General features: G+C 38.8%; 1 protein-coding gene across 1 annotated transcript; it reads left to right on the top strand.

The window, feature by feature from the left end:
• Positions 1 to 651: 651 nt before the first annotated feature.
• On the top strand, positions 652 to 2,591 carry LOC149384601 (trihelix transcription factor ENAP1-like). Its single transcript, XM_089627309.1, has 2 exons — positions 652 to 1,684; positions 2,320 to 2,591. The coding sequence occupies exons 1-2, from the start codon at positions 901 to 903 to the stop codon at positions 2,331 to 2,333; spliced, it is 798 nt and encodes a 265-aa protein (XP_089483435.1). The 5' UTR covers positions 652 to 900; the 3' UTR covers positions 2,334 to 2,591.
• The last annotated feature ends 9,507 nt before the right edge of the window (positions 2,592 to 12,098 follow it).

Below are 12,098 nucleotides of genomic sequence, written 5' to 3'. Positions count from 1 at the left end.
ATCAATCCTCTAAGCCGTTTTGGGGCTCAGTCCTCTGAGCCATTTGAGTCATTGGGAATTTTTCTTATCGCTTTTGCTCTAAGGATGTCGTTTTTGTCTTGTAAAAAAATGACAGCATAACAATGACTTTAGTTAATTAGTACGTAAAAAAATGGAAATGTGATTTTTGGACTCGTAAAAATGAAAGTTTGAGAGACCTAGATGGTCGAGTTATTGGGATTAGAGTGATGTATATAAATTGCAAATTTAAAGTTATGAATTTACAAAATAGACAAGGTTTGTCGTAATTTAGTGAAATAGCCAAAATGTGCAGTAATCTAGTTTTAAAAAAAATTGACCTTAAGATTAACTTTTTTTTAAAGTGATAAATTACTTATAATAATCGTCCAAAAATTTGATCTTAACTATCAAAAAAATTTTAAAAACATTAATTTGACTATTTTATTGAAAAATTGAAACTTTGACTATTTTGTTAATAAAGAAGTTTCAAATGACTTTGTACCATTTTTCTTTGAGATTCTTAGGATGATAGTGGAAGTATAACTATATGAAATTCTTTCTAATTTTATGATTAATGTGCATGAAAAATGAATTTAAAGTATATTATAAATTGTAAAAAAGAAAATCAAATATATTCACAATACAATACAGTTGTTAATTTTAACGAGGTGAAGGGTAAAAGTGGGAATTGAGTAGTATGGAGCCGAGCCGAACGGAGCCAATAAAGCCGGGAGTAGGGCCGAGGCGCTGATCCCGGCGAGCGACATCTCGGCTCGTGCGGCCGGCACCGACTATTTTGCCCTTTTCGTTTTGTTTGTGAGACAGAGAGAAGAGAGAGAGAGAGAAAGAAAGAAAGACCGATTCATCCAAGAAACCCTAATTCCCCCAAATTGAGAAGCCATGGCTGACGCCGCCACGACGACGACAACCCCCCCGCCTCCCCCGGCGGCTCCGCCTCGCGCGACCCCCGTCCGAGAGGACTGCTGGAGCGAGGAGGCGACGGCGACGCTGATCGAGGCGTGGGGGCGGCGGTACGTGGAGCTGAACCGAGGCAACCTCCGGCAGAAGGACTGGCAGGAGGTTGCGGACGCCGTGAACGCCCTCCACGGGCTGACGAAGAAGACGCACCGGACGGACGTGCAGTGCAAGAACCGCATCGACACCATCAAGAAGAAGTACAAGCTGGAGAAGGGGAGGCCGTCCTCGTCCTGGCCCTTCTTCCACCGCCTGGATTCCCTCATCGGGCCCTCCAACTCTAACTCCGGCTCCGTCAGGAAGCCCGTGTCCCCGTCGCCGTCCCCGCCCGTGGCCGTGCCGCTCCTCACCTACCGCAAGCCCGACGACGGCTTCTTCCGGCGCAACTACTCCGCCATGGCGGCCGCGGCCGCAGCCGCGGAGGCCGAGGACGAGGACGAGGACGAGGAGTCTGAGGACGAGGCGGAGCCGATGGAGGCGGATCCAGTGGAGGAGCCGCCCATGGAGGAGGGGATGAGGAGGCTGGCTCGGGCCATCGCGCGCTTCGGCGACGTCTACGAGAAGGTGGAGGCCGAGAAGCTGCGGCAGACCGTGGAGCTCGAGAAGCAGCGCATGCAGTTCGCCAAGGACTTGGAGGTGCAGCGCATGCGCATGTTCATGGACACTCAGCTCCAGCTCGAGCGCATCAAGCGCGCCAAGCGATCCAACGGTACCACCTAATCATTCTATTCTCTCTTCGTAGGAATCTACATATTACGTCTTAACTTAGCCTCCGGATTTGTAGAGAATACAGAGGAAAGATAGATGGTACTAGATATTCAAGTCAGGATGAAATTCTCATACATACATATATACACACACACACACATAAGCGTGCTATTTTTTCAATTTTTTTTTCCTATGGTACTCTTTTGTCTTGCAGTCTCTAGATCTCAACCGAAAACTAAAACTTTTCATGGTGTACTATGGATTTCATAATAGAACCATGCTTTCTGTTGTAATTGCAACTCTCCAATCTAGCATTCGTTGAGTTTTTGAGCCTCAAGCTTATCGCGACGGCTCGCTCTATCAACTTGTTCAGTTGCTCAAGTATTGTTATGTCATGTAGTGAAGATCTACATCTTTTTGTTGTAGGCTTGCTGAATATTTAGAATCCCCTTAATTTGGACATTGTTCAATTCCAATCTAAATTTTACATTTTACTCTTTCTGGTTACTGATATGCGTAGAGATCTCAACATATGCTTGTACTAGAACCAGTGAATGCATTCGAAGAACTGTGAAACCTGATTTTTAATTGGAATAGTAGATATAACTGTGGATCAAATGTTGCTATCTGTAACAGATATTTATGGGTAGCGAGCGAGGCGTGAGACAGACAGACTACTTGGACCGTACATAGGGTTGTTCCCCGGCAGAGACGATCATCGTTTGGATTATTTAGATTCTTTTTCTTCTTCTTTTTTCTCATTTTTTTAGCCTTATATTAGCTTTGCTTATATTATTAGTCAACCTAGTCTCATCTCCCCGTGTTCTTAATTTGTAATACACCGTACGCACCCGAAAGAAAAAGAAAAACCGCACACATTTTGGATTAGTAATGATTTATATCCTGAATTCTCTCTCTCCCATGTTTCATGCCTAATGTTTAACTTGGAACTTCCGTGATTTATTTTGCTCATTTTGAAGTTATAAACACATATGTGTCCAGGTATATAACCTAGTTTCAAGTTTAAAAGGATCTTCCATTGCAAACTAACATGTTATTTTCCTTTTTAAAGCATGACAAGTTTATTCATTGACAATAAGGTTTCATATAAATTAAAGATTTGGCTAAACATTGCAGTAGTAATCTTCATGATAAAACCTTGACATAGAGTTGTATCATTTTTATTAATAGCTTTTAGATATTTAGGTGGCCCTACACTTTGACAAGTAACATAATGAAGATTAATAGTGTTGATGAATTTTTTTAGTGTAATGATTCCTCTGTCTCATAGCAAAATTATATTTTATATCAAATTAGAATAAAGTAAAATAATTTCACATGTAATATTGTGGACAAATAAACATAAAATATATAAATATAATAAGTATTGTGGTAAATTTGTAATTAGATTAACTAATTTTATATTTATAAAATCCCACTCGAAAATACTATTCATATTCCATAATAAAGTGAAAAATGAAGTTGGATTGAAGCAAATTCAACTCTATTTTGTCACATCTCACTCATTAAACAAATGAAAAAAGTTTTTTACAACTTGATAAAAAATTATTTTGGGAATAAATCTTTTAAACACGTTCTGCTTGTGATTAATTTAAAAAAAAAAACAACAATTTGCAATAAAAAAAAAAGCAAGAACTTAAAGGGAAAAAAACCGCAAAACTAAATCGAAAAGGATTCAAATATTGTTACCAATTATATATCAGATATCAATGGTAATATGCTACTGAGATATCTGTTACCGACGGAGATTTTTTTTATAGATATTTGAATTATCGATACCGATATCGATGAATTAATAAAAAAAAATTATCAGGATACCGATTACCGACATATATTATATAAAATTGTATAATTTGAAGTAAAATCTTTAGACATACATACTTATATAAAATTAAATATTAGAATATTACACTACTACTAATAATACATAAGCTCTCTTTTGATGAAAAAAAAAAATGATATATATGTCTTGTCGATATAGGGACTTCGTCCATATATATTGGCTTAATAGTTAAGCCCACCAACGAAGGCTTATTTGAAGAAGTAAAAGATATAATTAATGACATTTTTTCCCTCAACTATGTCACCAATAATAAGTTGGACCCTGAACAAAAGAAATTACAGCGTTGCTCCATCGTTATAGTCAATTTTTCGTATTAAGCCATTATGTTACATTTGGAATCAAAATAGCCGGCATTTAACCATGTGTTGGGTCAAAAAAAGGGAAATTAATGGCTTTTCCCATCGAACTCTTGTTTTTATTGATTTTATTTTCTTTTCTTATTATTTGTTATGTATATATGGACGTTTAATAGAAAATCGAAGACATTGAGGTCGTCTTGTTTGTTTTAGAAAATCACCAAAATCGAAAAACTAGGGTTGCGATGTATATTGCGATTTGATGTTTGTTTTGTACGTTCAGAGACTAGTTGAGTTGAAGATCGATGGAATCTTGTTAGGTCTTCGCGAAGAAAAAAGTCGCGCACAAAAGGGAACGACGACAGCAAGGCGACAAGTATGCGGCGACGAGCTGCAACATGAACTTCATGAACGACATATAATCATAGTCGAAGATTTCTTAGATGCTCTAAGTATAAGGTTCGTGTTTGTTTTCAAATTAGAGGATTTCAAAATTTTGAATCGCCGGTAACAATTCACCGGTGTAACAAGATTGCTGAAATGCAATGTATATCACCTCATGCTTTATTCCTTGGAAGGTGAATAAATGAACAGGCCAGTGTCCAAATTGAGTCATGACACTTTTGGATGAATCAATGTGAATTGTTAGCTCCTCGTCAATACATTGTTTCTAACTTATTCACAGGCGACAAAGGAGTTGAGGAGATAACATCTAGAAGGGTAAAATGGTAATTTTGTAAATCCCATCTAGCTGATGATATTCATGAAGGGTAAACATAGATAATATTCAGTGGATCTGCTCGTCACAATTAAGTTGAATTCTTGAGTAGAAAATAAATTCATTTGAACCGAGAGATTCTCAGTGTCAACTCTTTAGTGGAGGCAGTTGACATTAAGCTAAACTTGGAATAGGTTTGTGAACTTTTGAGTCCAAGTATGTTAGCTCAAGCTTTGTTCATTTGGATCCATGAGGTCACTGTCACAAGTGATTAGGAGTATGATTAGTTAAACTAGAAACTAAGTCAAAACAAGAACTAGACAAATTTTACGAAAATTGTCTAAAGGGTTATTTTTTCCTTTTGGACATGGGATGGTATGAATGTCAATAAATAAGTTTTTTGACATTGTCATATGATTACAAATGAAATATACCACATGGCCAAGATTAGAGTAATTGGGCCTTGAGGATTAATTTGATTTCATGGAATTTTATTTGAAAATTCTTAATGGGCCTTTCTTATGTTGTCATGAACAAATGAAGAAAAATCTAGAAGGTCCTTCTAGAAGGTCTTGCACGTCCAACCCAAGGAAAGAGGGTCTAATTTTGTGCATTGATGTATGAAGACACTTGCCAAAAGAAAAAGAGGAAACAAATTTCCTCTACAAGGAAAACAAGTGGGCGGCCAATTAAGGAGAAAGCAAAAGAGGAAACAAATCCAAAGACTTGCATGGCTTAGCTTGCACGCCCAAATGGAAAAGGGAAACAAGGAATTTGCTCATGAATATTTGATATTCAATAGAGAAGAGGAAACTACCTTATGAAGGTAATACTTCTCCTATAAATAAGCCCTCGTTCTCATTGTTTCTCATCCCACAATTTTAGAGATTGAGAGTTTCTCTCTCTAAGATTGGCCGCCCCTTTTCTCTCTCTCTCCTCTCTCTCTCTCTCTCTCTCTCTCTCTCTCTCTCTCTCTCTCCCTCTTCCCTTTTCGTTTTTGTTTTGGCACCTAGATCCACATTTGACCTAGTGTTTTGTTTTAACTCTTCGACTCTAAGACTTGTTCTTGAGTCGTTGTGTTTAAAAATGCCCACACACTAATTCCTTCTTACCTTGAGTGATTTATGTGATAGAATCTTTCGTGGTTACTCGAATTCCCGAAGAACGAAGAAAGACGAGCTGCGTGGGGAGACGAGCGATTTATCCTCCACAAGCTTCTCAACGATCAAGCTACATAAAGGTTAGTAAACGTGTAATTGCTCTTAGATAGTTTTAATTTAATAATAACATGTGCTTACTCTTTGTCTAGGTTAGTTAAAATCGGTTTACTTATTTAAAGAAAATATTTATTTTCTTCCGCTTGCTAGAAGCGTTAAATCTTTTCTTAACTCTTGATGAATTCCAACAAATAGTATCAGAGCTATGGTCAAAGTTAAACACGTACATGTGATTAAGACTATGAGCTTGAAAATCGTTTTCGAAAGATTACTCATTTTTTGACAAGTTAGAATTGTTTTCTTAGATTTTTTTTTTAATTTATTGCTAGTGCCTTTAAATAATCATGTTGATTTTCTATGACCTTGGGATGTTACTAAAACACATTAGAATTAGTTCTAAAAGTTTTTAATTTTTTCATAATGAAAAACGTGTTTTATTAAGTTTGAGAAATTTCGGGTAATTTCATGACTAGTTATATCGTCTTGCTAAATGGGCCTTTCTTATGTTGCCATGAACAAATGAAGAAACATCTAGAAGCTCCTAGATGCCCCTTGGCTGCCCAACATAGCTAGAAAAAGAGAGATTATTTTGTGCATTGATGTACGAAAATACTTGTCAAAAGAAAAAAAAGAAACAAATTTCCTCTACAAGGAAAGAGGAATTTCGGCCAAAGCAAGAGGGGAAGCAAAAGAGGAAACAAATCCAAGGGCTTCTAGAAGCTCTCTTGGCCGTGTGAATGAGGAAGGAAGGAGCAAAATTTTGCTCATGAATATGTGATATTCTATAGAAGTGGAAACTACCTTGTTGAAGGAAATTACTCTCCTATAAATAGGGCCCTTATTCTCATTGTTTATTCATTCCAAAGTTTTAGAGATTGAGAGCTTCTCTCTCTAGCTTGGCCGCCCCCTCTCCCTCTCTCTCTCTCTAGTTCTTTTCGTTTTTGTTTTGGCACCTAGGTTCATATTTGACCTAGTGTTTTAGCTCTTAGACTTGTTCTTGAGTTGTCGTGTTTAAAAGTGCCCACACACTAATTCCTTCTTTTCTCGAGTGATTCATGTGATAGAAACTTTTGTGGTTACTCGAGTTCCCAAAGATCGAAGAAAGACGAGCTGCATGGGGAGACGAACGTTTCAACATTCCTAAGGCTTTTCAACGTTCAAGCTTCACAAAGGTTACTAAATGCGTAATTGCTTTTAGATAGTTTTAATAATAAACATGTGCTTGCTCTTTGTCTAGGTTAGTAAAATCGTTTTACTTGTATAAAAGAAAATTTTTATTTTCCGCCGCTTGCTCGAAGCGTTAAATCTTTTCTTAACCCTAGATCAATTCCAACATCAAGTTCCTAAAAGGGACCGTCTCCCGCCCACTCATGGTCATGAGAAGGGCAGGAAAGGTGGACCTCGAGCCCATCCACTTGGGAAAAAAACTTACTCCCCATCAATGGATGAAAAAAATAGGCAAACCCCAAATTATCTAACTCACAAATGAATTTTTAATTTTTTAAGGCTGGCAAGTGTAAGAAAAAGGGGAGGGGGCTCTCCTATTTATAGGAGAGGAAGGAGTAGGAAACCTACCAGTCATGAAAAACTAAAGTTCACGACTCGTGATTCACGAGCCACGACTTGGGGGGGCTAATGTTACCAGTCATTTTGGGGGAACCGGAAAAATAAAAACAAACGACGCTGGATGGACTTCGCCTGCCGGATCACCTACCAGGCCGGAGGCCCATGCGCGTGTCTTGAACCCCGACCGGGCTTTCGGCCCACGTGCGCCCTGCCCCCTGCCGGACCCGAGTATTCACAAAGCACAAGCTGCTCCCTCGCTTCTAGACCCTTTTATTAGAAAGATAAGCCACGAGTATAGCGACTCCTCTAAAGTCTTCAATAGAAGCCACGAGCGAGGTCCTTCTCTAAAGTCTTAAGTTCTCAAGCTCCAAGTCCAAGATAGCCATAACCACTACATTGAACTACGCTCTGACTTGATCCCGGACCACAGGTACGTAGGCAGCCAACATTTGGCATAGTCACACCTTCCAAAATACACCTCCGGGTTTGGAGGGTGCAACTCGGTCTTCGAGTTCACACTTTGGCTCGGGCGCGATCACTTGGTTTGGCTTTGGATCGAACCGCACGTAGTTTTAAATCGTTGTTCATATTCGTGAGACAATAAATCCCGTTTCAGAATATCAGAGTTCTAGATTCACTATGTGATATAGACAAGACCTATTGGTGAAGTACTAAGTTATGAAGATGTCATGAATAACTTTGTGAAGAACTCATAGATATGGAATTCATGTACAAGATTGCTGAAATGCAATGTATATCACCTCATGCTTTGTTCCTTGGAATGTGAATAAATGAACTGTCCAGTGTCCAAATTGAGTCATGACTCTTTTGGATGAATCAATTCGACTTGTTAGCTCCTCGTCAATACATTGTTTCTAACTTATTCACAAGCGACAAAGGAGTTGAGGAAATAACAACTAGAAGAGGTAATTTTGTAAATCCCATCTAGTTGATGATATTCATGAAGGGTAAACATAGATAATATTCAATGGATTCAATCATTACAATTAAGTAAAATTCTTGAGTAGAAAATATATTCATTTGAACCGAGAGATTTCAGTGTTAGCTCTTTAGTGAAGTCAGTTGACATTAAGCTAGAACTTGAAAAAGGTTTGTGAACTTTTGAGTCCAAGTATGCTAGCTCAAGCTTTGTTCATTTGGATCCATGAGGTCACTACCACAAGTCATTAGAGTAGGATTAGTTAAACATGAAAGCTAAGCCAAAACAAGTTCAAATGTTGAACTAGACAAGTTTTACGAAACTTGTCTAAAGGGATATATTTTGTCCATTAGGACATAAGATGGTATGAATGTCAAGAAATAAGTTTTTTGACATTGTCATATGATGACAATGAGTTCAAGTCGTACGGACATACATGAATATTGAGCCTTGAGGATTGAATTTCCTTTCATGGAATTTTATGTGAAAATTCTAAATGGCTTTTCTTATGTTGTCATGAACAAATAAAGAAACATCTAGAAGCATGTTCTAGAAGGCTCAAAACCGTCCAACCCAAGCAAGAGAAAGAGATTTATTTTGTACATTGATGTATGAGGATACTTGCCAAAAGAAAAAGAGGAAACAAATTTCCTCTATGAGGAATTGGAATGGGCGGCCAAAGAGGGAGAAAGCAAATGAGGAAACAAATCCAAGAGCCATGATGACATGTGTTGGACGTGCAAGGGAAGAAACGAGGAAACAAGGATTTGCTCATGAATATGTGATATTCAATGGAAAAGAGGAAACTATTTTTTCAAGGCAAAACGTCCTCCTATAAATACCCTACCTCATTCACAATTCACAATAAAAAATTTTATAGATTGAGAGCTTCTCTCTCTAGCTCTGTAGCCGCCCCCCTCTCTCTCTCTCTAGATCTCTTCTTATTCTTTTGTTTCGGCAACTATGTCATCATTAGACTTAGTGTTTTTTTTAGCTCTTTGGCTCAAAGACTAGTTCTTGAGTCATAGTGTTTAAAAGTTCCCACATACTAAATCAAACCTAAACTCTAAAGACTCCAGAGGTAGAAACTTTCGTGGTTGCTCACAGGTTCAAGAAGACTAGTGGGAGAGGCGAACTGAGTGAGGAGACGAGCGTTTCAACTTTCCTAAAGCAGCTAACAAAAGAAAAGAAGAAAAAAGAAAAAGAACAGAAAAAACACGTATAAAAATAGCCGAAGCCTGGGATAGCTATGTAATTGCTCAAATAATAAGGAGTCTTGTGTTACTAAGCCAGTCAATTCTGAGAAAATATATAATATTACCATCATTGATAATAGTTAAAAATATTACTCGTATTTTATTCTTTAAATTTCCTGAATGGTCCGAGGATTTTATGGAGTGGCGTAAAGAAATGTAAATTAAGAGCACCGGGCTTTGCCCATTCACAAGGACTCGATTCTATGTCCAAACATCACATGCCAGCAGATGTGGTCACGATCATAGGTACTCAAGATATTGTGTCTGGAGAGGTGGATAGATAGGACTAGACTCGGCCTATGTTTCTCCATTCAAGGTTGGTACCGAGTGAAAACTGAAAGTAGTTTTAAAATTTTAAATTATACGCCCATGCACTTTTTCTAGCTTGTAAAAACGTTTTACGAGTTTTTAAAGAAATTTTTATATTCCGTCGGTTGCTAGAAGCGATAAACTTTTCTTAAACCCTAGATCTATTCCAACAGAGAACACCAAGTACAACCTAATCCAAGTAATATCAACTTCTTACGTACCTCCAAGTTACCATCAAACCGAAAACAAATTCGACCCTATATCTCCATATGTTCAGAATAATCCTCCACCATATTATCCATATACTATTATACACAACCTCAACATCCACCACAACCTTATTATTCACAACAACCTTATTATTCTCAACCCCAACCACAATATCAAGATCCATATCAAGTGTGCCAAGAGCAATTACAAATTTATGATAATTAAATTGACGAAGAGGAGGAGGAGGACGTGAACACTCACTGTCACCACCGCCGCCGCCACCACCACCACCACCACCACAATATGAGGAGGAAGAAGACCTACCTCCACAACATGAAGGAGGCCCGCCATCCACCAAAAAAAGATTGAGATCAAAGATGTGGCAATACTTTGAAGAAATATGTGAATGGGAGAATAAAGCGAGGAAATGTTGAAAAATCGTGAAAGCTGGTGACAACAAAGACGGGACTTCATCGTTAATATACCACTACAATAGGTACATTTCATCTGATGTTCACCAGGTAGCTTCTCACGATCCCGTTGTGTGTAGGAGAGAATATGTTAATTACATTGTTTCTACAAACTAATCATTTAGTAATGTAGAATCCAAGGGATTTCTTAGATTCATATATTATTTAGTCTCTGGTATTCGAATGATTAAGAGGACTCAATTACGAAGAGACATACTTAATTTTTTCCGCGAAGAAATAAAAAAAATGAAAGCGACATTTGTGTCGGGATCGTTTAGTGTAGCTTTAACCTCAGACATATGGTCAGGCAATAGTAAGATGGATTTCATGAATTTTTGGTAGTTCACAACATAGACGACACGTGGAATTTATGCAACAGAATCATAGCTTATAGGAGAATTGAAGGAGGCCTCACGACCGATAGCATCCTACAAATCCTACTTCGAGTGATGGAAGAGTGACGTATACGTGATAGAATAATATCCATAACTTTAGACAATGACACAAGTAATAACGCCATAGTTAGACGCTTAAGACGAGAGATACCTTGTGAGGACAACCCTCTACACCAAAGGTGTGCAACCCATATTATAAACCTCATAGTCAAAGCCGGTTTCAAAACCTATGACATGTGCATTGCCCAAATTAGAGACGCCATTGTCTGAGTCAATAGTTCCAACCCTAGAGTAGATGAATTAAAGAGACGTTTTTCTTTACTTAATGGCCTAAATGAGAGGACCTTCCATCTTGACAATAGAATTAAGTGGAATTCAACGTACTTAATATTAAGGAACTCCGGATTATTAAGGGGTCTTAGTATAATTTTCCAACCATACGGATAATGCTAACATAACCGAGGACGACATTGATGTGGCTAACGTTTTTTGTGAGTTCCTTCACTTTTTCTATGATGAAACTTGTGCATTATCTACTGTGTATAGACTTACTTCACATTTAGCAATTCATAGCATAACAAAAATAGCACAACATCTTTGTTGTCGGCCCGTCCCGGACCGACGAGAAAAAAGCGTCACTTCAGCCCACACGACCGGTGCAGGGCTTCGGACGGCCGCCGGACAGAAGAACCTTGCCTCGGCCAATGGCCGACCCAAGTTTGACTCGGCCATTGGCTGGCCCAAACCTTTGGCTGGCCAATGGCCGACCCAAGCTTCACTCGGCCATTGGCCAGCCCAAACCTTTGGCCGGCCAATGGCCGACTCAAGTTTCACTCGACATTGGCCGGCCTAAACCTTTGGCCGGCCAATGGCCGACCCAAATCCCACTCGGCCAAGGGGTTCCCCAAAACACCCCTTGGTCGCCTATAAATTCAGAGGTCCGTCCTCTCCTAAAGGTAATCCGAAAATTGAGTAATGAAACGTTGCTGAACTCGTACCTCACTCGTTTCTCTCAAGCTTCGGCCCTCTAAACACCTAATCCTCTACATCCTCAATCCTCTTAATGTTGAGTGTCGGAGAGGTAAACAGAGGCACCCCTTTGTAGTTCACGTGTTCTTTATCCCGTTTCAGGTGTTTGGACGAGGCAAGCATCACCGACAGCTAAGGGACGACT

The sequence above is a fragment of the Urtica dioica genome, chromosome 9, assembly GCF_054948205.1.
Source record: "Urtica dioica subsp. dioica isolate 48M chromosome 9, U.dioica_male_clone48M_v1_H2, whole genome shotgun sequence".
NCBI lineage: Eukaryota > Viridiplantae > Streptophyta > Magnoliopsida > Rosales > Urticaceae > Urtica > Urtica dioica.
The sequence above is the reverse complement of the archived record's forward strand: the minus strand, read 5'-3'. Positions and strand labels throughout refer to the sequence as shown.

Bases quoted from the DNA above. Each gene is read 5' to 3' on its own strand.
- LOC149384601 (XM_089627309.1), top strand. From the start codon at position 901: ATGGCTGACGCCGCCACGACGACGACAACCCCCCCGCCTCCCCCGGCG.